Source organism: Amblyraja radiata, chromosome 6 (assembly GCF_010909765.2).
Source record: "Amblyraja radiata isolate CabotCenter1 chromosome 6, sAmbRad1.1.pri, whole genome shotgun sequence".
Taxonomy (NCBI): Eukaryota; Metazoa; Chordata; class Chondrichthyes; order Rajiformes; family Rajidae; genus Amblyraja; species Amblyraja radiata.
Window position 1 is genome coordinate 8,989,819 of NC_045961.1, and position 19,778 is coordinate 9,009,596.

Here is a 19,778-nt window from a genome sequence, read left to right on the forward strand (position 1 = left end):
CCCACGGACCTGCGACCCGCAATGACACCCTGCCGTCGGGGTCAGAACCCCGCGACCCCTGCCTGGGGTCACGACCCTCCCAATTGCCTGGGCTCACGCCCCACGACCCCCCCCCCCTCTGCCTAGCGTCACGCCCCACGACCCCCTGCCCACCCCCACAGGTGTAGGGAGCCGTCGGTGGCAGCGGAGAGCAGCGCCCGCTGATGCCCAGGGACCCAGGTGTGGGCTGTGACCAGCGGCCGCTCTGACCCGGTCCCCAGCCCGTGGCCCCGGTGGACGATCACCGGCTCGGCCCGCACCGGGCTCTCAGACCAGCGGGCGGCGTCGTACACCCGCACCGAACCGTCAAACCCTGGGGGGGGAGAGAGAGAGAGAGAGGTCAAACGCACACACGAGTGTCATCTAGCACCCAACCCCCCACCCCAGCACCCAACCCCCCACCCCAGCACCCAAACCCCCACCCAGCACCCAACCCCCCACCCCAGCACACAACCCCCCACCCCAGCACCCAACCCCCCACCCCAGCACACAACCCCCCACCCCAGCACCCAACCACCCACCCAGCACCGCCATTCATTGTGATCATGGCTGATCATCCAAAATCAGTAACCCGTGCCTGCCTTCTCCCCATATCCCTTGATTCCGCTAGCCCCTCGAGCTCTAACTAACTCACTAAATTCATCCAGTGAATTGGCCTCCACTGCCTTCTGTGGCAGAGAATTCCACAAATTCACAGCTCTCTGGGTGACATTTTTTTTCTCATCTCAGTTTTAAACGGCCTCCCCTTTATTCTAAAACTGGCCCCTGGTTCTGGACTCCCTCAACATTGGGAACATTTTCCCTGCATCTAGCCAGTCCAGTCCTTTTATAATTTTATATGCTTCTACAAGATCCCCCTCATCCTTCTAAACTCCAGTGAATACAAGCCCAGTCTTTCCATTCTTTCCTCATATGCCAGTCCCACCATCCCAGGGATCAATCTCGTGAACCTACGCTGCACTGCCTCAATAGCAAGGATGTCCTTCCTCAAATTAGGAGACCAAAACTGCACACAATGTGGTCTCACTAGGACCCTATACCACTGCAGAAGGACCTCTTTACTCCTATACTCAAATCCTCTTGTTATGAAGGCCAACTTGCCATTAGCTTTCTTCACTGCCTGCTGTACCTGCATGTTTACTTTCAGTGACTGGTGTACAAGGACACCCAGGTCTCGTTGCACCTCCCCTTTTTCCTAATCTGACACCATTCATATAATAATCTGCCCTCTTGTTCTTGCCACCAAAGTGGATAACCTCACATTTATCTACATTATACTGCATCTGCCATGCATCTGCCCACTCACCCAACCTGTCCAAGTCACCCTGCAACCTCCTAGCATCCTCTTCGCAGTTCACACTGCCACCCAGCTTTGTATCATCTGCAAATATGTCAGTGTTACTTTAATTCCATCATCGAAATCATTAATATATATTGTAAATAGTTGCGGCCCCAGCACCGAGCCTTGTGGCACTCCACTCGCCACTGCCTGCAATTCTGACAGGGACCCGTTTATTCCTACTCTTTGTTTCCTGTCTGCCAACCAATTCTCTCTCCATGTCAACACCCTACCCCCAATACAATGTACTCTAATGTTGCCCACTAATCTCCTGTGTGGGACCTTATCAAAGGCTTTCTGAAAGTCCAGATACACTACATCCACTGGCTCTCCTTCATCCAATTTACTTGCCACAACCGAAGATCTGAGAGAAAACCCACGCAGGTCACGGGGAGCACGCACAAACTCCGCACAGACAGCACCCGTGGTCAATATCTCTGGCGCTGTGAGGCAGCAACTCTACCGCTGCACCACCGTGGCGCCCTTAATTCCATTGATCCTGGAATTCTTTGCCACAGACGGCTGTGGAGGCCATCAGTGAATATTTTTAAGGCAGAGTTCGATAGATTCTTGATTTGTACGGGTGTCAGGGGTTATGGGGAGAAGGCAGGAGAATGGGATTAGGAGGGAGAGATAGATCAACCATGATTGAATGGGTGAGTAGACTCGATGGGGCCGAATGGCCTAATTCTACTATGCCTTATGACCAGCTCAGTATTTTGCCGCAGTTTCTGACGTTGGTTGAGACTTCCCGCCCGCAGCCCGCGTACCTGAGACGGCCAGGTGGTGGCGCAGGTGAGGTGCCCAGGTGAGGCAGAGGTGGTCAGCGTTGTCCGGTGTCTGGGTAATGTCCATCTGTGCCCGTGCCAGGGCGGTACTGAGATCCCGGCGGTCAGTCAGCACCAGCTGCCCGCTGGACGAGAGCCTGGCCACCGCCGTGCCGCCGGGCTCCAGCGCCATGGTCCAGCGGCCAGCGCCCGCGGCCGGGCTGGGGGGACTGGTCAGTGCCGGGCACTGCCGGGTATCGCCGATGCCCAGCCGCCCGCTCTCCGTACACACCAGGAAGGTGCAGCCGTCCAGTAACGCCAGCCCGCTGACCGATTCACCGGCGTCCAGCCCTGCGGGAGCGGCAGCACCCAGTTAGATGGCAGTGCCAGCGGCCAGAGGTACCGACCCTCTTCTTGCGAACTCCCCCACTCCCAGCCCGCTGACCCCTTCCCCATCATCAGGCCCCATGGGAGGGGCAGCGGCCAGAGACACTGACCCCCTCCTCCAGAACTCCAAACCCCCTCCCGACCATCACACTCCCAGCCTGCTGACCCTTCCTCATCACCTGGCCATGCAGGAGGGGCAGCGTCCATTAGAGGCAACACCAGAGGCCCACACCCCCACCCACCCACCCCACCCCCCTCCCTTCGTACCCTCTCCCAACTGACCCCCCCCTGGGCCAAACACACAGCGCTGGAGTAACTTAGCAGGTCGGGCAGCGTCTGTGGAGGGAATGGACAGGCGACGTTTCCGGTCTCAGACCGATGGAGTGGGAAGCTGGGAACGAGAGGTGGTGGACAGGACAAAGTCTGGCGAGTGATAGGTGGATGCAGGGGTGCTTGCCGGATGGGTGGATCCCAACAAAACGTTGTCTGTCCATTCCCTCCACAGACGCTGCCTGACCCGCTGAGTTCCTCCTGCACTCTGTGCTTTGCTCAGCACTGCGGCAGCTGCAGTTCCTCGTGACCTCAGAGTGGCCTTGGGTCTCTCAGCAGCTCCCTCCCTCCGTCCCTTCTGCCCTCCCTCCCTCATTCCTCTCCTCCCCCGGCGGTGAGGAGGCTGACCTACCTGTGGGGGCGGCGGTGGGCAGCTCGGTCCGCGTGTGGAGGTCCAGCAGGGACAGGTCAGTGAGGGTGGATCCGTGCAGGACGCGGGGGGAAGGCGGGCCGGTGACGGAGAGCCGGGACCATCCATTGCCCGCAGGACCGGTCAGCGGCCACGAGCTCTGCAGCCGCACGCTGTCTGCGGGGAGAGAACGGCGGCTTCAGCGACACTGCCAGCAAAACCGCACGGCACAAGCCCGGGCCCTTCAGCCCACTGCACCCCTGCTAGCCATTTCAGAGAGACTTCGTGAACAATCCGAGGCCCTTCGGCCCACTGCACCCGTACTAGCCAATCAGAGACGGGCACAAACCAAGGCACTTTGGCCATACTAGCCATCTTAGAATAAAGGGGAGGCCATTTAAGACTGAGGTGAGAAAAAACCTTTTCACCCAGAGAGTTGTGAATTTGTGGAATTCCCTGCCACAGAGGGCAGTGGAGGCCAAGTCACTGGATGGATTTAAGAGGGTTAGATAGAGCTCTAGGAGATAGTGGAGTCAAAGGATATCAGGAGAAGGCAGGCATGGGTTATCGATAGGGGACGATCAGCCATGATCACAATGAATGGCGGTGCTGGCTCGAAGGGCCGAATGACCTCCTCCTGCACCTATTTTCTATGTTTCTAAGTAGTCCAGGCCCTTCAGTCCACTGCGCCCCTGCTAGCCATTTCAGAGAGACCTCGTGCACAAACCGAGGCCCATTTGGCCCACTGTCTGTTCTAGCCCATTCAGAGACATGAACAAACCAAGGCACATTGACCCATTTTGCTCATACTAGCCCTTTCAGAGACTCAGACTCAGCCCTTCAGCTCACTGTTCCCTTACTAGCCTTTTCAGAGAAACCTCTTCATCACCCTACCCTCTGCTGCCCAACCACTGCACCCCCTCCAGCTTAGCTACATCATCTACACCTGGCCCTCAGGCTTCTAGTTTACTTTAGAGTTACTGCGCAGAAACAGGCCCTTCTGCCCATCTACTCTGTGCCAACCATCAATCAACCGCACACCAGTTCCAAAGATAGACACAAAATGCTGGAGTAACTCAGCGGGACAGGCAGCATCTCTGGAGAGAAGGAATGGGTGATGTTTCGGGTTTGACCCTTCTTCAGACCACCCATTCCTTCTCTCCAGAGATGCTGTCTGTCCCGCTGAGTTACTCCAGCTTTTTGTGTCTACACTTTAAACCAGCATCTGCAGTTCCTTCCTACACATCCAGTGCACTAGTTCCACCCTACACACTTTACAGGGACAATTTACAGAAGCCAATTGACTTTTTTGAGAAACATTTTTTTCACACAGAGAGTGGTGAATCTGCGGAACTCTCTGCCACAGAAAGTAGTCAAGGCCAGTTCATTGGCTATATTTAAGAGGGAGTTAGATGTGGCCTTTGTGGCTAAAGGGATCAGGGGGTATGGAGAGAAGACAGGTACAGGATACTGAGTAGGATGATCAGCCATGATCATATTGAATGGCGGTGCAGGCTCGAAGGGCCGAATGGCCTACTCCTGCACCTATTTTCTATGTTTCTATGACTTACAAACCTGCACGCCTTTGGGATGTGGGAGAAAGCCCACGCAGTTCACGGGGAGAACGTACAAACTCCACACAGACAGCACCCGTAGTCTGGATTGAACCCGGGTCTCTGGCGCTGTGAGGCAGCAACTCTACCCGCTGCGCCACCGTGCTGCCCATCAGCTCTTTCACCTCTCAAACCCTGAAGAAGGGTCCTGACCCAAAACGTCGTCTGTCCACCCCTCCTGTCCGACAGTCCGTTACCTCTCCCTGTAGCTGAAACCCACTAATCCCGGCAACGTTCTGGTAAACCTCCTCTGCACCGTCTCCAAAGCCCCCACAGAACCAGGGGCCACAGTTTTAGAATAAGGAGTAAGCCATTTAGAACGGAGACGCGGAAACACTTTTTCTCACAGAGTTGTGAGCCTGTGGAATTCTCTGCCTCAGAGGGCGGTGGAGGCCAGTTCTCTGGATACATTCAAGAGAGAGCTAGATAGGGCTCTTAAAGGTAGCGGAGTCAGGGGATAGGGGGAGAAGGCAGGAACGAGGTACTGATTGGGGATGATCAGCCATGATCACGTTGAATGGCGTGCTGGCTCGAAGGGCCGAATGGCCTACTCCTGCACCTATTGTCTATCCTCCCTGTAATGGGGGTGCAGTTCCAGAACTCCACGCAATACTCCAAATACGGCCCGACCAACGTCCGACAGAGCTGCAAGGTCTGATACTCACCGCTCTCGCTGGCTCCCAGCGTCCAGACCTGTAGCGAGGTATCGGGGGGACCACTGGTCACCAACAGGCTGTGGACACAGAGCTGGGGGTCAGTGGTCAGTCTAGTCCCACCAGCTCCCTCCACTCCCCTGTACCCACCTATCACTCCCCAGGCCTGATCCTCCAGCACTTTGTATTTATCTCAAGATTCCAGCATCTACATTCCTTGTGTCTGCAACCCCCCATCAACTAAACCCCCCCCATCAACCAACCCCGCCTCATCAACTAATCCTCCCCATCACCCAAACCCCCCTCATTAACTAAACCCCCCCATCAACCAACCCCCAACCCCCTATTCCAGTCCCTGCTATTCACGTCTCTCTGGGGGGAGGGGGCTTGAGGAGGGGAGGGTTTACGTGGGAGAGAGTGAGAGAGAAGGAGAGTGACGGAGAAACGAGGGGAGGGGGGGATGGAGGGAGGAGAGAGAAGGGAGGGAGGGGAGGGGAGGGGGAGTGAGGAAGGGGAAGGGAGGGGAAGGGAGAGAAGGGAGGGAGGGGAGGGGATGCGTAGACTGACCTGGTCCCGGGCACATGTTTCAGCTGGTAGACGGGTCTGTGGGAGAAGCCGCCGCCATCCACACGGAAATCACGGTCGGGGCAAAGACCCTGTGGGGAACGACAGCGGGCGGGATCAGGGGAGAGTGGACCACCCACCCACTATACCCCTCCCTGCCCACACCCCTACCCCACCCCACACACCCACCCCACACCCCATCCCCACCCCATACCCCTTCCCCACCCCACAGCCACCCCTCCCTGCTCACACCCCGGTGAGCAGCCTGGATCAATCACTGCTCTAGCGCACAGAGCCAGGCTCTATGCAAGCAGGCCGTTACTCCCAACTCTCCTCTACCTGCACCTCATCCATGTCCAGCTGGATATCCAGTTCATAAAGCCATGTTCATCAGAGATAGGAGCCGAATTAGGCCACTCTGCCCATCAAGTCTACTCTGCCATTCAATCATGGCTGATCATTCTCCTGCCTTCTCCCCCACAAGTTTAGTTAATTGTCACATGTATCGAGGTACAGTGAAAAGCTTTTGTTGCGTGCTAACCAGTCAGCAGAAAGACAATACATGAGTCCAATCGATCCATTTACAGTGTACAGATACATGATAAGGGAATACTGCATTTCGTTGTCTCTGTACTGTATACTGCACAATGACAATAAAGTTTGAATCTGAATCTGAATCTGAATAACGTTTAGTGCAAGGTAAAGCCAGCAAAGTCTGATCAGGGGTAGTCCAGGGGTCTCCAAAGAAGTAGATAGTAGTGTGTCTATGTATCTATCCAAAAGCCTCTTAAACACCACTATCGTATCTGCCTCCACCACCATCCCTGGCAGCGCTTTCCAAGCACCCACCCCGCCCCGCACATCTCCTTAAAGTTATGCCCCCTAGTGTTGGATGTTTCCACCCTGGGGAAATGTTTCTGACTTTGACCTTCTCTGTGCCTCTGATTATTTTAAATACTTCCAACAAATCCCATATGAACTACCTACCTCTTGATAACCCTCGGACTATCTTAGATCGGACTTTACTGGCTTTCCTCTGCACTACATGTTATTCCCTTATCATGTATCTGCACACTGTGGATAGACAATGGACAATAGACAATAGGTGCAGGAGTATGCTATTCAGCCCTTCGAGCCAGCACCGCCATTCACTGTTATCATGGCTGATCATCCCCAATCAGTACCCTGTTCCTGCCTTCTCCCCATATCCCCTGACTCCGCTACCTTTAAGAGCTCTATCTAGCATCCAGAGAATTCCACAGACTCACCACTCTGTGTGAAAAAGTGTTTCCTCGTCTCCGTTCTAAATGGCTTATCCCTTATTCTTAAACTGTGGCCCCTGGTTCTGGACTCCCCCAACATCGGGAACATGTTTCCTGCCTCTAACGTGTCCAAACCCTTAATAATGTTATATGTTTCAATAAGATCCCCTCTCATCTTTCTAAACTCCAGAGTATACAAGCCTAGCCGCTCCATTCTCTCAGCATATGACAGTCCACATGATGAGGAACTTTTTCACTCGGAGGGTGGTCCATATGGAGTTATAAAGCAGGGAAACTTCACTCTAGCAATGTATGAGGAGAGGTCGGACAGACTTAGATTGTTTTCTCTGGAGCGGTGGAGGTTGAGAATGAGTTTATCATGAGTATTTCTGGATACTTTCAAGAGAGAGTTAGATAGGGCTCTTAAAGATAGCGGAGTCAGGGGATATGGGGAGAAGGCAGGAATGGGGTGGTGATTGTGGATGATCAGCCATGATCACATTGAATGGTGGTGCAGGCTCAAAGGGCCGAATGGCCTACTCCTGCGTCTATTATCTAATGTCTATTGTCCTCCTGAGATCTCTCTTAAATCTCTCCCCTCTCGCCTTAACCCTGTGCCCTCTAGTTTTAGAATCCTCTACCCTGGGAAACAGACTGTGAGCGTTCACTTTATCCGTGTCCCGGGTGATCTTGTACACCTCAATAAGGTCAAGTCAAGAGTGTTTTATTGTCATGTGTCCCAGATAGGACAATTAAATTCTTACTTGCTGCAGCACAACAGAATGAATGAATGAATGAATATGTTTATTGGCCAAGTATTCACATACAAGGAGTTTGCCTTGGTGCTCCGCCCACAAGTGACAACATGACATATGGTGACAGTTAAGAATGATACATAAAACATTAAACAATATATAAACATAGTACAAAACGGAAGATAAAAGTTCAGTGTGTCTATTGACCATAGACTGTATATACACTATAAATAATACATACACCCCTCAGCCTCCTATGCTCCAACCGACAAAGTCGTAGCCTCTCCCTGTAACTCAAGCCCAGGTGATGTTTCATACCAGGTAACATCCAGGTGAATCTCTCCCGCACCCTCTCCAACTTAATGTCATCCTTGCTGTACCTGGGTGAGCACAACTGCACAGAACACTGCATGGATTTCTGGGATACGGAGTTTGCACTGGGCAAGGTGCAGTAATTATCCTGTGAACAAATTCAGACTTCACCGCCCCGAACTGTCAGATCTTTCAACGGACTCTGACATGGATCAGATGCAGGTAGACAAAAATGCTTGAGAAACTCAGCAGGTCAGGCAGCATCTGTGGTGAACATGGATAGGTGACGTTTCACAGAGTGCTGGAGTAACTCAGCGGGTCAGGCAGCATCTGTGGAGAACATGGATAGGTGACGTTTCACAGAGTGCTGGAGTAACTCAGCGGGTCAGGCAGCATCTGTGGAGAACATGGATAGGTGACGTTTCACAGAGTGCTGGAGTAACTCAGCAGGTCAGGCAGCATCTGTGGAGAACATGGATAGGTGACGTTTCACAGAGTGCTGGAGTAACTCAGCCGGTCAGGCAGCATCTGTGGAGAACATGGATAGGTGACGTTTCACAGAGTGCTGGAGTAACTCAGCGGGTCAGGCAGCATCTGTGGAGAACATGGATTGGTGACGTTTCACAGAGTGCTGGAGTAACTCAACGGGTCAGGCAGCATCTCTGGAGAACATGGATAGGTGACGTTTCAGGTCAGGACCCTTCTTCAGACCTGACCTGAAACATCACCCATACTGACTCGTTGAATCGAAATGCTGACTCGAAGGGCTGAATGGCCTACTCCTGCACCTATTGTCTATTGTTTATGTCCTTTTTTCGTTTGATCCTGACTACGGGTGCTGTCTGTACGGAGTTTGCACGTTCTCCCTGTGACCTGCGTGGGTTTTCTCCAGGATCATCGGTTTTCTCCCACACTCCAAAGACATGCAGGTTTGCAGGCTTGGTGTAAATATAAATTGTCCCCAGTGTGTGTGTAGGGTAGTGTTAATGTGCGGGGATCGCTGTTCGGTGCAGACTCGGTGGGCCGAAGGGCCTGTTTCTTCTCTCTATCTCTAAATTCTACACAACCCGATGTTTGACATCCCCCCTGCATCACCGGCACTCTGACGGAGCAGGGGCCATACTCAGGCTCCGTCCTTGTTACCCTGTCCCGGGGAACTCGCTCAGCTCACCTCACCTCACCTGCTTTTGTTTAGCCGAGAGTTTCTGGGGGAGAGCGAGCTGCAGAATTTCGTTCCTCCTTCCCGATCCGTAGCCAGCGACGCACACACCTGCCAGGCAGAGAGCGTTAGACCCAGGCTGCGGGAACCTGCACGTTCACACAGCTTACGATACGATAGAACTTTATTCATCCCCGGAGGGAAACTGCCAACAGTCACAACAGACAAGGGTACACAAAACCTTGAAATTAAAATCAAATTAAAAGTGAACATGTACACTTCAAACATAGAAACATAGATAGTTATAGGAGTAGAATTGGACCATTCGACCCATCAAGTCTATTCTACTATTCAATCATGGCTGATCTATCTCTCCCTCCTAACCCCATTCACCTGCCTTCTCCCCATAAACCCTGTACTAATCAAGAATCTGTCAATTTCCATCTTATAAATATCCACTGACTTGGCCTCCACAGCCTTCTGTGGCAATTTAGTTCAGACATACAGTACGGAAACAGGCCCTTCGGCCCACCGGGTCCGCGCCAACCAGCGATCCCCGCACATTAACACCATCCTACACCCACTAGGGACAATTTTTACATTTACACCAAGCCAATTAAAATACAAACCTGTACGTCTTTGGAGTGTGGGAGGAAACCGGAGATCTCGGAGAAAACCCACGCAGGTCACGGGGAGAACGTACAAACACCGTACAGACAGCACCCGTAGTCGGGATCGAACCCGGGGCTCTGGCGCTGCATTCGCTGTCAGGCAGCAATTCTACTGCTGCACCACCATGACCGCAATGAATTCCATAGATTCACCACCGTCTGACGGACTGTGGTGGTGCTGGCTCGAAGGGCCGAATGGCCTCCTCCTTGCACCTATTGTCTATTGACTAAAAAAAAATCCTCCTCGTCTCCTCTCTAAAAGAACGTCCTTTAATTCTGAGACTATGACCTCTCGTCTAAGACTCTCACTTGTGGAAACATCCTCTCCACATCCACTCTCTCCAGGCCCAGATAACATTAAAAAAAAAAAAAAAAAAATGTCAATTAATAACCTACCGGTCTTGTGAATCCACTCGAGGACGCGCGTCGCTTCCTGCAGTTCAAACACGTGGAGGTCGTCATAGCTGAAACGGAAGATGGTCGGTGAGCAGCGGGGGGGGATAGTTGTGCTCATGCAGGATGGCATTCTGCCCATCCACTCAGTACTAGCTCCTCCTTCCCCCTCTATCCTTCCTCTCACCCTCCTTCCATCTCTCCCTTTCTCCCTCCACCCCTACCCGTTCTCCCTGCTCCCCCATTCTGCCTCCCTCCACCCTCCTCTTAAAGATAGCGGAGTCAGGGGATATGGGGAGAAGGCAGGAATGGGGTACTGATTGGGGATGATCAGCCCCAATGGCGGTGCTGGCTCGAAGGGCCAATTGGCCTACTCCTGCACCTATTGTCTATTGTCATCCTCTCCCTCCCCCCTGCATCCTCTTATCTCTCTCCTCCCCCCCCCCCCCCCATCCTCTATTTAGGTTCCACCCCTCCATTCCTCCTCCTCCCATCCGTCAACCCTCCTCCTCCCAACTCTACCTCCGCCTTCCATTCTTCCTCCATTATCCCCCCCCCTCCTACACCCTGCCCTACATCCTCTGAAAGTAAGCATGCAGGTACAGCAGGCAGTGAAGAAAGCTAATAGCATGTTGGCCTTCATTGCGAGATAATTTGAGTATAGGAGGAAAGAGATCATACTGCAGTTGTATAGGGCCCTGGTGAGACCGCACCTTGAGTGTTGTGTGCAATTTTGGTCTCCTTATTTGAGGAAGGACATTCTTGCTATTGAGGGAGTGCAGCGTAGGTTTACAAGGTTAATTCCCGGGATGGCGGGACTGTCATATGAAGAAAGAATGGGTCGACTGGGCTTGTATTTGCTGGCATTTAGAAGGATGAGAGGGCATCTTATATGAACATATAAAATGGTTAAAGGATTGGCCACGCTAGAGGTAGGAAATATGTTCCCGATGTTGGGGGAGTCCAGAACCAGGGGTCACAGTTTAAGAATAAGGGGTCGGTCATTTCGGACTGAGATGAGGAAAAACATCTTCAGCCAGAGAGTTGTGAATCTGTGGAATTCTCTGCCACAGAAGGCAGTGGAGACCAATTCACTGGATGTTTTCAAGAGAGAGTTAGATTTACCTCTTAGGGCTAACGGAATCAACGGATATGGGGATAAAGCGGGAAAAAGGTAATGATTTTGGATGATAATCCATGATCATATTGAATGGCCGTGCTGGTTCAAAGGGCCAAATGGCCTACTTTGGCACCTATTTTCTATGTTTCTCCCCTCCTTCCCTCCCCCTACATTCCCCTCGTCTCTATCCCGCCTCTCACAATTCTCACTCAATTATCACTCCGTCCTCCCAGCCTCCATTCTCTCTCTTCTTCCATCCTCCCCACCTTCTTCATTCTCTTCCTCCATCTATCCTCTACCCCCTCCTTCTAATCTCTTTTGATTCCCAATCCTCCTCCCCAATCCCTCCTCCTCCTGCTCCTTCCCCATCCTCCTCCCTCCATGTTCTGGACACCATGTTAAAGGAAAGATGTTGTCAAGCTGGAAAGGGTTCAGAAAAGATTTACAAGGATGTTGCCAGGTCTAGAAGGTGTGAGCTACAGGGAGAAGTTGAGCAGCCTGGGTCTCTATTCCATGGAGCGCAGGCGGATGAGGGGAGATCTTATAGAGGTGTATAAAACCATGAGAGAAATAGATCGGGTAGACGCACAGTCTCTTGCCCAGAGTACGGGAATCGAGTACCGGAGTACATAGGTTCAAGGTGAAAGTGAAAAGATTATTTGTACACTGTGGACAGGTCTGATGAAGGGTCTCGCCCCGAAACGTCGCCCATTCCTTCTCCAAAGATGCTGCCTGTCCTGCTGAGTTACTCCAGAATTTTATGTGTATCTTCACTCTATGACTCCCTCTGAATACCCGCACCACCCCCCCCCCACCCCACACACACACCTATCTCCTACATAGAAACATAGAAGAATTGGTGCAGGAGTAGGCCATTCGGCCCCTCGAGACAGCACCGCCATTCACTGTGATCATGGCTGATCATCCACAACCAGTTCCTGCTTTCTCCCCATATCCCTTAATATATTACCAACACTCTCTTGAATACATCCAGTGAATCTGCCTCCACTGCCTTCTGCGGCAGAGAATTCCACAGATTCACAACTCTCTGGGTGTAAACGTTTTTCCTCATCTCAAGTCAAGTCAAGTTTATTTGTCACATACACATACAAGATGTGCAGTGAAATGAAAGTGGCAATGCCTGCGGGATTGTGCAAAACTACAGAACAGAACAGAATCAGTATTTACAGGTTAGAGAATATTTTTTTACAAAAGACACAACACAACAGTAAATGAGTCCCTGGTGAGATAAGAGTTCTCAGTCCTAAATGTCCGACCCCTTATTCTTAAACTGTGACCCCTGACATCTCTCCCTCCATCCTCTCACAGGCTCAGAGTCTCCACCATCCACGCCTCCCACTCGCTCTCCTCGGGCGCCGCCATCTTGCCGCGTCTCCCCGGCAACGCCGAGCTCCTCTTCCGGGTAGAGGTGTCCTCGTCACTTCCTTCCCACTGCTTACTCGGCTTTCACGCTCTGGCCAATGGGATGGCTATTGCCAGGGCGCCCCCTGGCTTGGCGGGACACCAGCCTCAAGTACGCCTCCCAGCGGCTGGCTGAGCAGCGTAGGTTCCGTGGTGTAATGGTTAGCACTCTGGACTCTGAATCCAGCGATCCGAGTTCAAATCTCGGCGGAACCTGATTTTTTCCTTGCATACATAGAAACATAGACAATAGGTGCAGGAGTAGGCCATTCGGCCCTTCGAGCCTGCACCACCATTCAATATGATCATGGCTGATCATCCAACTCAGTATCCCATACCTGCCTTCTCTCCATACCCCCTGATCCCTTTAGCCACAAGGGTCACATCTAACTCCCTCTTAAATGTAGCCAATGAACTGGCCTCAACTACCTTCTGTGGCAGAGAATTCCACAGATTCACCACTCTCTGTGTGAAAAATGTTTTCCTTATCTCGGTCCTAAAAGACTTCCCCCTTATCCGTAAACTGTGACCCTTGTTCTGGACTTCCCCAACATCAGGAACAATCTTCCTGCATCTAGCCTGTCCAACCCCTTAAGAATTTTGTAAGTTTCTATAAGATCCCCCCTCAATCTTCTAAATTCTAGCGAGTACAAGCCGAGTCTATCCAGTCTCTATTGCACTTCGCAGCTGCGAGGAGCTAGTATCTTTGGCTGCTTTCACCACATCTGCCCACAGCTCCAGCCCTCTTCTGCCATCTATTTATCTAACCTGAAGAAGGGTTTCGGCCCGAAACGTCGCCTATTTCCTTCGCTCCATAGATGCTGCTGCACCCGCTGAGTTCCTCCAGCAATTTTGTGTACCTATTTATCTAACCTGCAGGTTGTGGGGAAGAGCGTAAGGTACATAAGTTCATAAATTTCATGTCACAGGAGCAAGAATTAGGCCATTCAGCCCATCAAGTCTATTCCGCCATTCAATCATGGCAGATCTATCACTCCTTCCTAACCCCATTCTCCTGCCATCTCCCCATAACCTCTGACTCCCGTATTGATCAAGAATCTATCTATCTCTGCCTTCACTTGGCCTTCACAGCCGTCTGTGACAAAGAATTCCACAGATTCACCACCCTCTGACTCAAGAAATTCCTCCTCAACTCCTTCCTAAAAGAACATCCTTTAATTCTGAGGCTGTGATCTTTAGTCCTAGAATCTCCCACTAGTGGAAACATCCTCTCCACATCCACTCTATCCAAGCCTTTCACTATTCTGTAAGTCTGTGGAATTCTCTACCTCAGAGGGCGGTGGAGGCCGGTTCTCTGGATGCTTTCAAGAGAGTTAGATAGGGCTCTTAAAGATAGTGGAGTCAGGGGATATGGGGAGAAGGCAGGAATGGGGCCATGATCACATTGAATGGCTCGAAGGGCCAAATGGCCTACTCCTGAGCCTATTGTGTATTGTCTATTGTCTATTGTACGTTTCAATGAGGTCCCCCCTCATTCTTCTAAACTCCAGCGAGCACTGACCCAGTGCCGTCAAACGCTCGTCATAGGTTAATCCGCTCATTCCTGGGATCATTCCCGTACAAGTACGTAAACTACAGGCCCACCACCGACATTCCGGCAACCGGCCGGGCCGGCACCTCTTTTAATCCGGACAAATTTACGAGAGCGCATTTGAAATCCCCCTGGAAGTCCCCCCGAAAATGTGGCCACCAGGCCGGGTGAGCCGGCCGATCTCCACCTCATCGGGACTTCTGAATCTGCCCCCCTGTTGCCGAGGCCCAGTCGAGGGCCGGCAGATCCGTTCCCATAGCCGACTATCGAGGCCGACTTTGCGGTCTAGGCGGAAGGTTCCGACACCGTTGGACTCCTCTCGGAGGCCGTGACCTCTGTTGGTCCGGCAACATGGTCCTGCAACATCTCACCAGGGACTAACTTTTACTGTACCACTCTACTGCTTTTTTTTAAATTGCTGTTTTTTTCCCTTTTTCCTTCCGCCCACAATATTTAATATGTAAACGAACATGTGATTCTGTTCCATTCTGTTTGTAGTCTGTTTGGTTGTTTGTTTGTTTGTCTTTTTGCACAAAGTCCGCGAGCATTGCCACTTTTCATTTCGCTGCACATCTCGTATGTATGTGTATGTGACGAGTAAACTTGACTTGACTTGACTTGACTTGACCCAGAAAGGCTCTGGAACCAAAGGTGCCGGAAAATCAGTGGTGGAGTTGTAGTCAAGAGTCACGAGTGTTTTATTGTCATATGTCCCTTATATACAATATTTACATATTCACATATTCTGTTGTGCTGCAGCAAGTAAGAATTTCATTGTCCCAAACAGGGGGAAAGAAGAAAAAGTTCAATAAACACTACTTGTTATTGCCGATCGTGCAGTACAGCCGAGTAAGGGATTACAGAATGCTCGAGTATCATTGTATAAGTAGTAGGGACAAAGAACTGCAGATGCTGGTTAATACACAAAAGGACACAAGGTGCTGGAGTAACTCAGCGGGTCAGGCAGCATCTGTGGAGAACATGGATAGGTGACGTTTCACAGAGTGCTGGAGTTACTCAGCTGGTCAGGCAGCATCTGTGGAGAACATGGATAGGTGACGTTTCACAGAGTGCTGGAGTAACTCAGCGGGTCAGGCAGCATCTGTGGAGAACATGGATAGGTGACGTTGGAGTAACTCTGTGTACTAACTTTGTGTAACAACCTTTTCTCCAGAAACAGGCCCTTCAGCCCACCGAGTCTGTGCTGACCAGCGATCACCCCGTACACTAGCACTATGATACACCAGTGACAATTTACAGAAGCCCATTAGCCTGCAAATCCGCACGTCTTTGGAGTGTGGGGGGGGAAACCGGAGCACCCGGAGAAAACCCACGCGGTCACAGGGAGGAACGTACAAACTCCATACAGACAGCACCCGAGGTCAGGATCGAACCCGGGTCTCTGATGCTGTGAGGCAGCAACTCTACAGCCACCAGAGGTGACGAGTTTAACTTGGCAGAAGATACGATAGAACTTTATTTATCCCAGGAGGGAAATCGATCTGCCAACAGTCATAAAAACACAAGATAGATGAAACATGAAATTAAAGTGACAAGTGGAAAGGATTGGGGGGTGTGCAAAGATTGGGTGGTGGGGTGTCTCAGTCTACCCCACGACAGAATGGAGCAGCTGGGCTTGTACACTCTGGAGTTTAGAAGGATGAGAGGGAATCTTGCTGAAACATATAAGATTATTAAGGGTTTGGACACGCTAGAGGCAGGAAACATGTTCCCGATGTTGGGGGAGTCCAGAACCAGGGGCCACACAGTTTAAGAATAAGGGGTCAGCCATTTAGAACGGAGACGAGGAAACACTTTTTCACCCAGAGAGTTGTGAGTCTGTGGAATTCTCTGCCTCAGAGGGCGGTGGAGAATATGTGAATATGTAAATATTGTATATAAGGGACATATGACAATAAAACACTCGTGTTCTCTGGATACTTTCAAGAGAGAGCTAGATAGGGCTCTTAAAGATAGCGGAGTCATGGGATATGGGGAGAAGGCAGGAACGGGGTACTGATTGTGGATGATCAGCCATTGAATGGCGGTGCTGGCTTGAAGGGCCGAATGGCCTACTCCTGCACCTATTGTCTATGTCTATTGACTAGAAGGGGGAGGGGTTGTACAGTTTGATAGCCACAGGGAAGAAGGATCTCCTGTGGCGTTGTGTGCTGCATCTTGGTGGAACCAGTCTGTTGCTGAAGGTGCTCCTCAGGTTGGCCCATGTGTCATGGAGGGGGTGTGAGCTGTATTGTCCAGGATGCTCCATCGTTTGAGGAGACCAAGACCAAACCTCCCCGTGAATCCAACTCCGACTCCAGCCCCCCGGGACGGAGCCGGCCTTGCCGATGAGCCAGTGTGGGTACAGTAGTATGTGGAGCACGGAAGGTGCGGGCCGAAGGGCCTGTCCCTGGGTCTATTTTCCAGTCCCTGCCTTTCCAAGTGTGGGTTAACGCTGCTTGTGAATCACGGTGTGAGTCTCGGAAGCAGGTTGACAAAGTGCCAACGATGTACGTTCTAAAGAGGAACAGAGACATGCTCGACAAGGCAGCTTGTTCCTGCGGCATCTCACGCAATGATGTGTTGCCAGCATGTATTTTAAACCAGGGAGAGGTGGCAGACTCTGTCCAGGGGTGGGGGTGGGGGGTGCAAGGGAATTTAAACCGTTGTCCCTCCCACACCGACTTTAATCTTGCAGCTGGGAGCTGCTTTCTCCAGCTACTGTTGGGGTCTCCTCTCCTCTCCTCTCCTCTCCCCCCTTCTCTCTCTCTCTCTTCTCTCCTCTCCTCTCTCTCTCTGCTATCCTCTCCCCTCCTCTCTCTCTCTCTCTCTCCTCTCCTCTCCTCTCCTCTCCTCTCCTCTCCTCTCCTCTCCTCCTCTCCTCTCCTCTCCTCTTCTCTCCCCCCTCCCCTCATCTCCTCTCCTCCCCTCCCTCCTCTCCTCTCCTCTCCTCATCCTCTCCTCTCCTCTCCTCTCCTCTCCGCTCCTCTCCTCTCCTCTCCTCTCCTCTCCTCTCCTCTCCTCTCCTCTCCCATCTCTCTCTCGCCCCCCCCCTCACCCCTGGAGGATGTCAGGTGAGGGGGCGTCTCAGCCCCGGGACCCCCGTAGCTCGCTGTGACCCCCCCCCCCCCGTGTGGGATCGCACTGCCCCGCCACAGGTAAGCAAAGACTTCATCGCTCTGGGGATCTGTGGGGGGGGGGAGACCTGAACCTGTGACAGGAGGGTTCGTAGCTGAAGGGAGGGTGAGGGGGTGAGGGGAGGAAGGGGGAGGGGGGAGAGGGAGGGGGGAGAGGGAGGGGGAGAGGGAGGGGGGCGTAGGGTTGGAGGGAACCTGGATAAATGGATGAAGATGGAGGAATGGTGAAGGTGGGGGGGGAGGCCAGGGCAGTGCCAATATAGCAGTATGTTGTAGATGGGCTGAATGGCCTGTTAGTGTGCGGGTGGCAGATGGGGCAGTCGGAGGAGAGGCTGGAGTTACACAGGAAGATCCCAGGTACATGAGCTTGGATGTAACAGGATGAACCAGGATAGCGCGGCACCTCCTCACCTCCCCCCCCCCACACAGTGTGACCTTCACTCACCCCCGCCCCTCCCCCCCCCACCTCCCACTCACCCTCGCCCCCCCCCCATAGCATGGCACTCCCTCCCCCCTGGCCCCTCCCTCACCCCGCCCCCCCCCCTTCTCATCCCCGCCCCTCCCCGTCCCACCCCATCTCACCCCCCGCCCCCCCCCCCCCCCCCCCCCCCTCACCACTGCCCCATCCTAAGGGCAACCTTTCCACACAGAGGTGGGTGTACGGAACGAAGCAGTTGCCAGGGACTATCACAACATTTAAAAGACATTTGGACAGGTACATGGATAGGACCGGTTTGGAGGGATCTGGGCCGAACGCAGGCAGGAGGGACTTGCATTGATGGGGCATGTTGGTTAGTATGGACGAGTCGGGCCGAAGGGCCTGTGTCCGTGCTGTGTGACTCCCCACCTCTCTCCCACGTCCTTTTGCTTCGACTTGAGGTAGAGGCTCCTGGCGTGAACTTGGGAGTCGGAGACAGGGATTAGATGATTTTTTTTTTTAAGTGTCACGTGTACCGAGGTACAGTGAAAAGCTTTTTGTTGCGTGCTAACCAGTCAGCGGAAAGACAATACATGATTACAATCGAGCCGTCCACAGTGTACAGATACAGGATAAGGGAATAACGTTTAGTGCAAGGTAAAGTCAGCAAAGTCCGATCGAGATAGATTCAAGATTCAAGATTGAAGAGAGTTTATCGTCATGTGTCCCAGATAGGACAATGAAATTCTTGCTTTGCTTCAGCACAACAGAACATAGTAGGCATGAATAAATACAGAACAGATCAGTGTCCATATACCATTGAATATATATATATATACACATAATTAAACCTATAAACAGATAGACACAAACTGCTGGAGTAACTCAGCGGGTCAGGCAACATCTCTGGAGAGAAGGAATGGGTGATATTTCGGGTCGAGACCCTTCTTCAGAGTTACTCCAGCATGTTGTGTCTATCTTCGATTGTAACCAGCGTCTGCAGTTCCTTCCCACACAAAGTCCGATCAAGGATAGTCACTTATTTCGCCTGGGCAGCTTACACCTCAGTGGTATGAGTATTGATTTCTGTCACTTCAAGTAGCCCCGGCATTCCCTCTCTCTCTATCCCTCCCCCACCCAAGTCGCACCAGCTTCTCGTTCTCATCCAGCAAACAGCTAACAATGACCTGTTTCCGTTGTCATCGTGCCTTTTTTTGCACATCTTTCATTCATTGTTCTTTATCTTTCCACATCACCGGCTATATCTCTCGTTTCCCTTATCCCAGACCAGCCTGAAGAAGGGTCTCGACCCGAAACCTCGCCCATTCCTTCTCTCCAGAGATGCTGCCTGTCCCGCTGAGTTACTCCAGCTTTTTGTGTCTGTCAGAGGATAGTCCGAGGGTCTCCAGTGGGGTAGCGGGTAGTTCAGGACTGCAGTTAGGGGGAAAGGGCACCCCCCTATCTCTCCCCCCCCCCCCCCCCCACTGGACCTGCCCCCCTCCCCCAGCCAGGGGCGGTCTCTGCACGTGATGGACA

At 52.2% G+C, this 19,778-nt stretch overlaps 1 protein-coding gene and 1 non-coding gene across 2 annotated transcripts; one reads left to right on the forward strand and one right to left on the reverse strand.

Annotated features, from left to right (window-relative positions):
• Positions 1 to 112: 112 nt before the first annotated feature.
• wdr73 (WD repeat domain 73) lies at positions 113 to 13,124 on the reverse strand. Its single transcript, XM_033022169.1, has 8 exons — positions 13,041 to 13,124; positions 10,597 to 10,664; positions 9,552 to 9,640; positions 6,045 to 6,133; positions 5,490 to 5,557; positions 3,215 to 3,388; positions 2,149 to 2,496; positions 113 to 352 (listed from the first exon to the last, which is right to left on the reverse strand). The coding sequence occupies exons 1-8, from the start codon at positions 13,094 to 13,096 to the stop codon at positions 129 to 131; spliced, it is 1,116 nt and encodes a 371-aa protein (XP_032878060.1). The 5' UTR covers positions 13,097 to 13,124; the 3' UTR covers positions 113 to 128.
• Positions 13,125 to 13,279: 155 nt separating this feature from the next.
• Positions 13,280 to 13,351, forward strand: trnaq-cug. Its single transcript has one exon. It is a non-coding gene; the product is annotated as a tRNA-Gln (tRNA).
• The last annotated feature ends 6,427 nt before the right edge of the window (positions 13,352 to 19,778 follow it).

Bases quoted from the DNA above. Each gene is read 5' to 3' on its own strand.
- wdr73 (XM_033022169.1), bottom strand. From the start codon at position 13,096: ATGGCGGCGCCCGAGGAGAGCGAGTGGGAGGCGTGGATGGTGGAGACT. The intron at 6,134-9,551 runs GTGAGGTGAGGT...CGTTCCCCACAG, and splicing joins TCTCGGCTAAACAAAAGCAG to GGTCTTTGCCCCGACCGTGA. The intron at 2,497-3,214 runs GTAGGTCAGCCT...CCGCTCCCGCAG, and splicing joins GCCCACCGCCGCCCCCACAG to GGCTGGACGCCGGTGAATCG.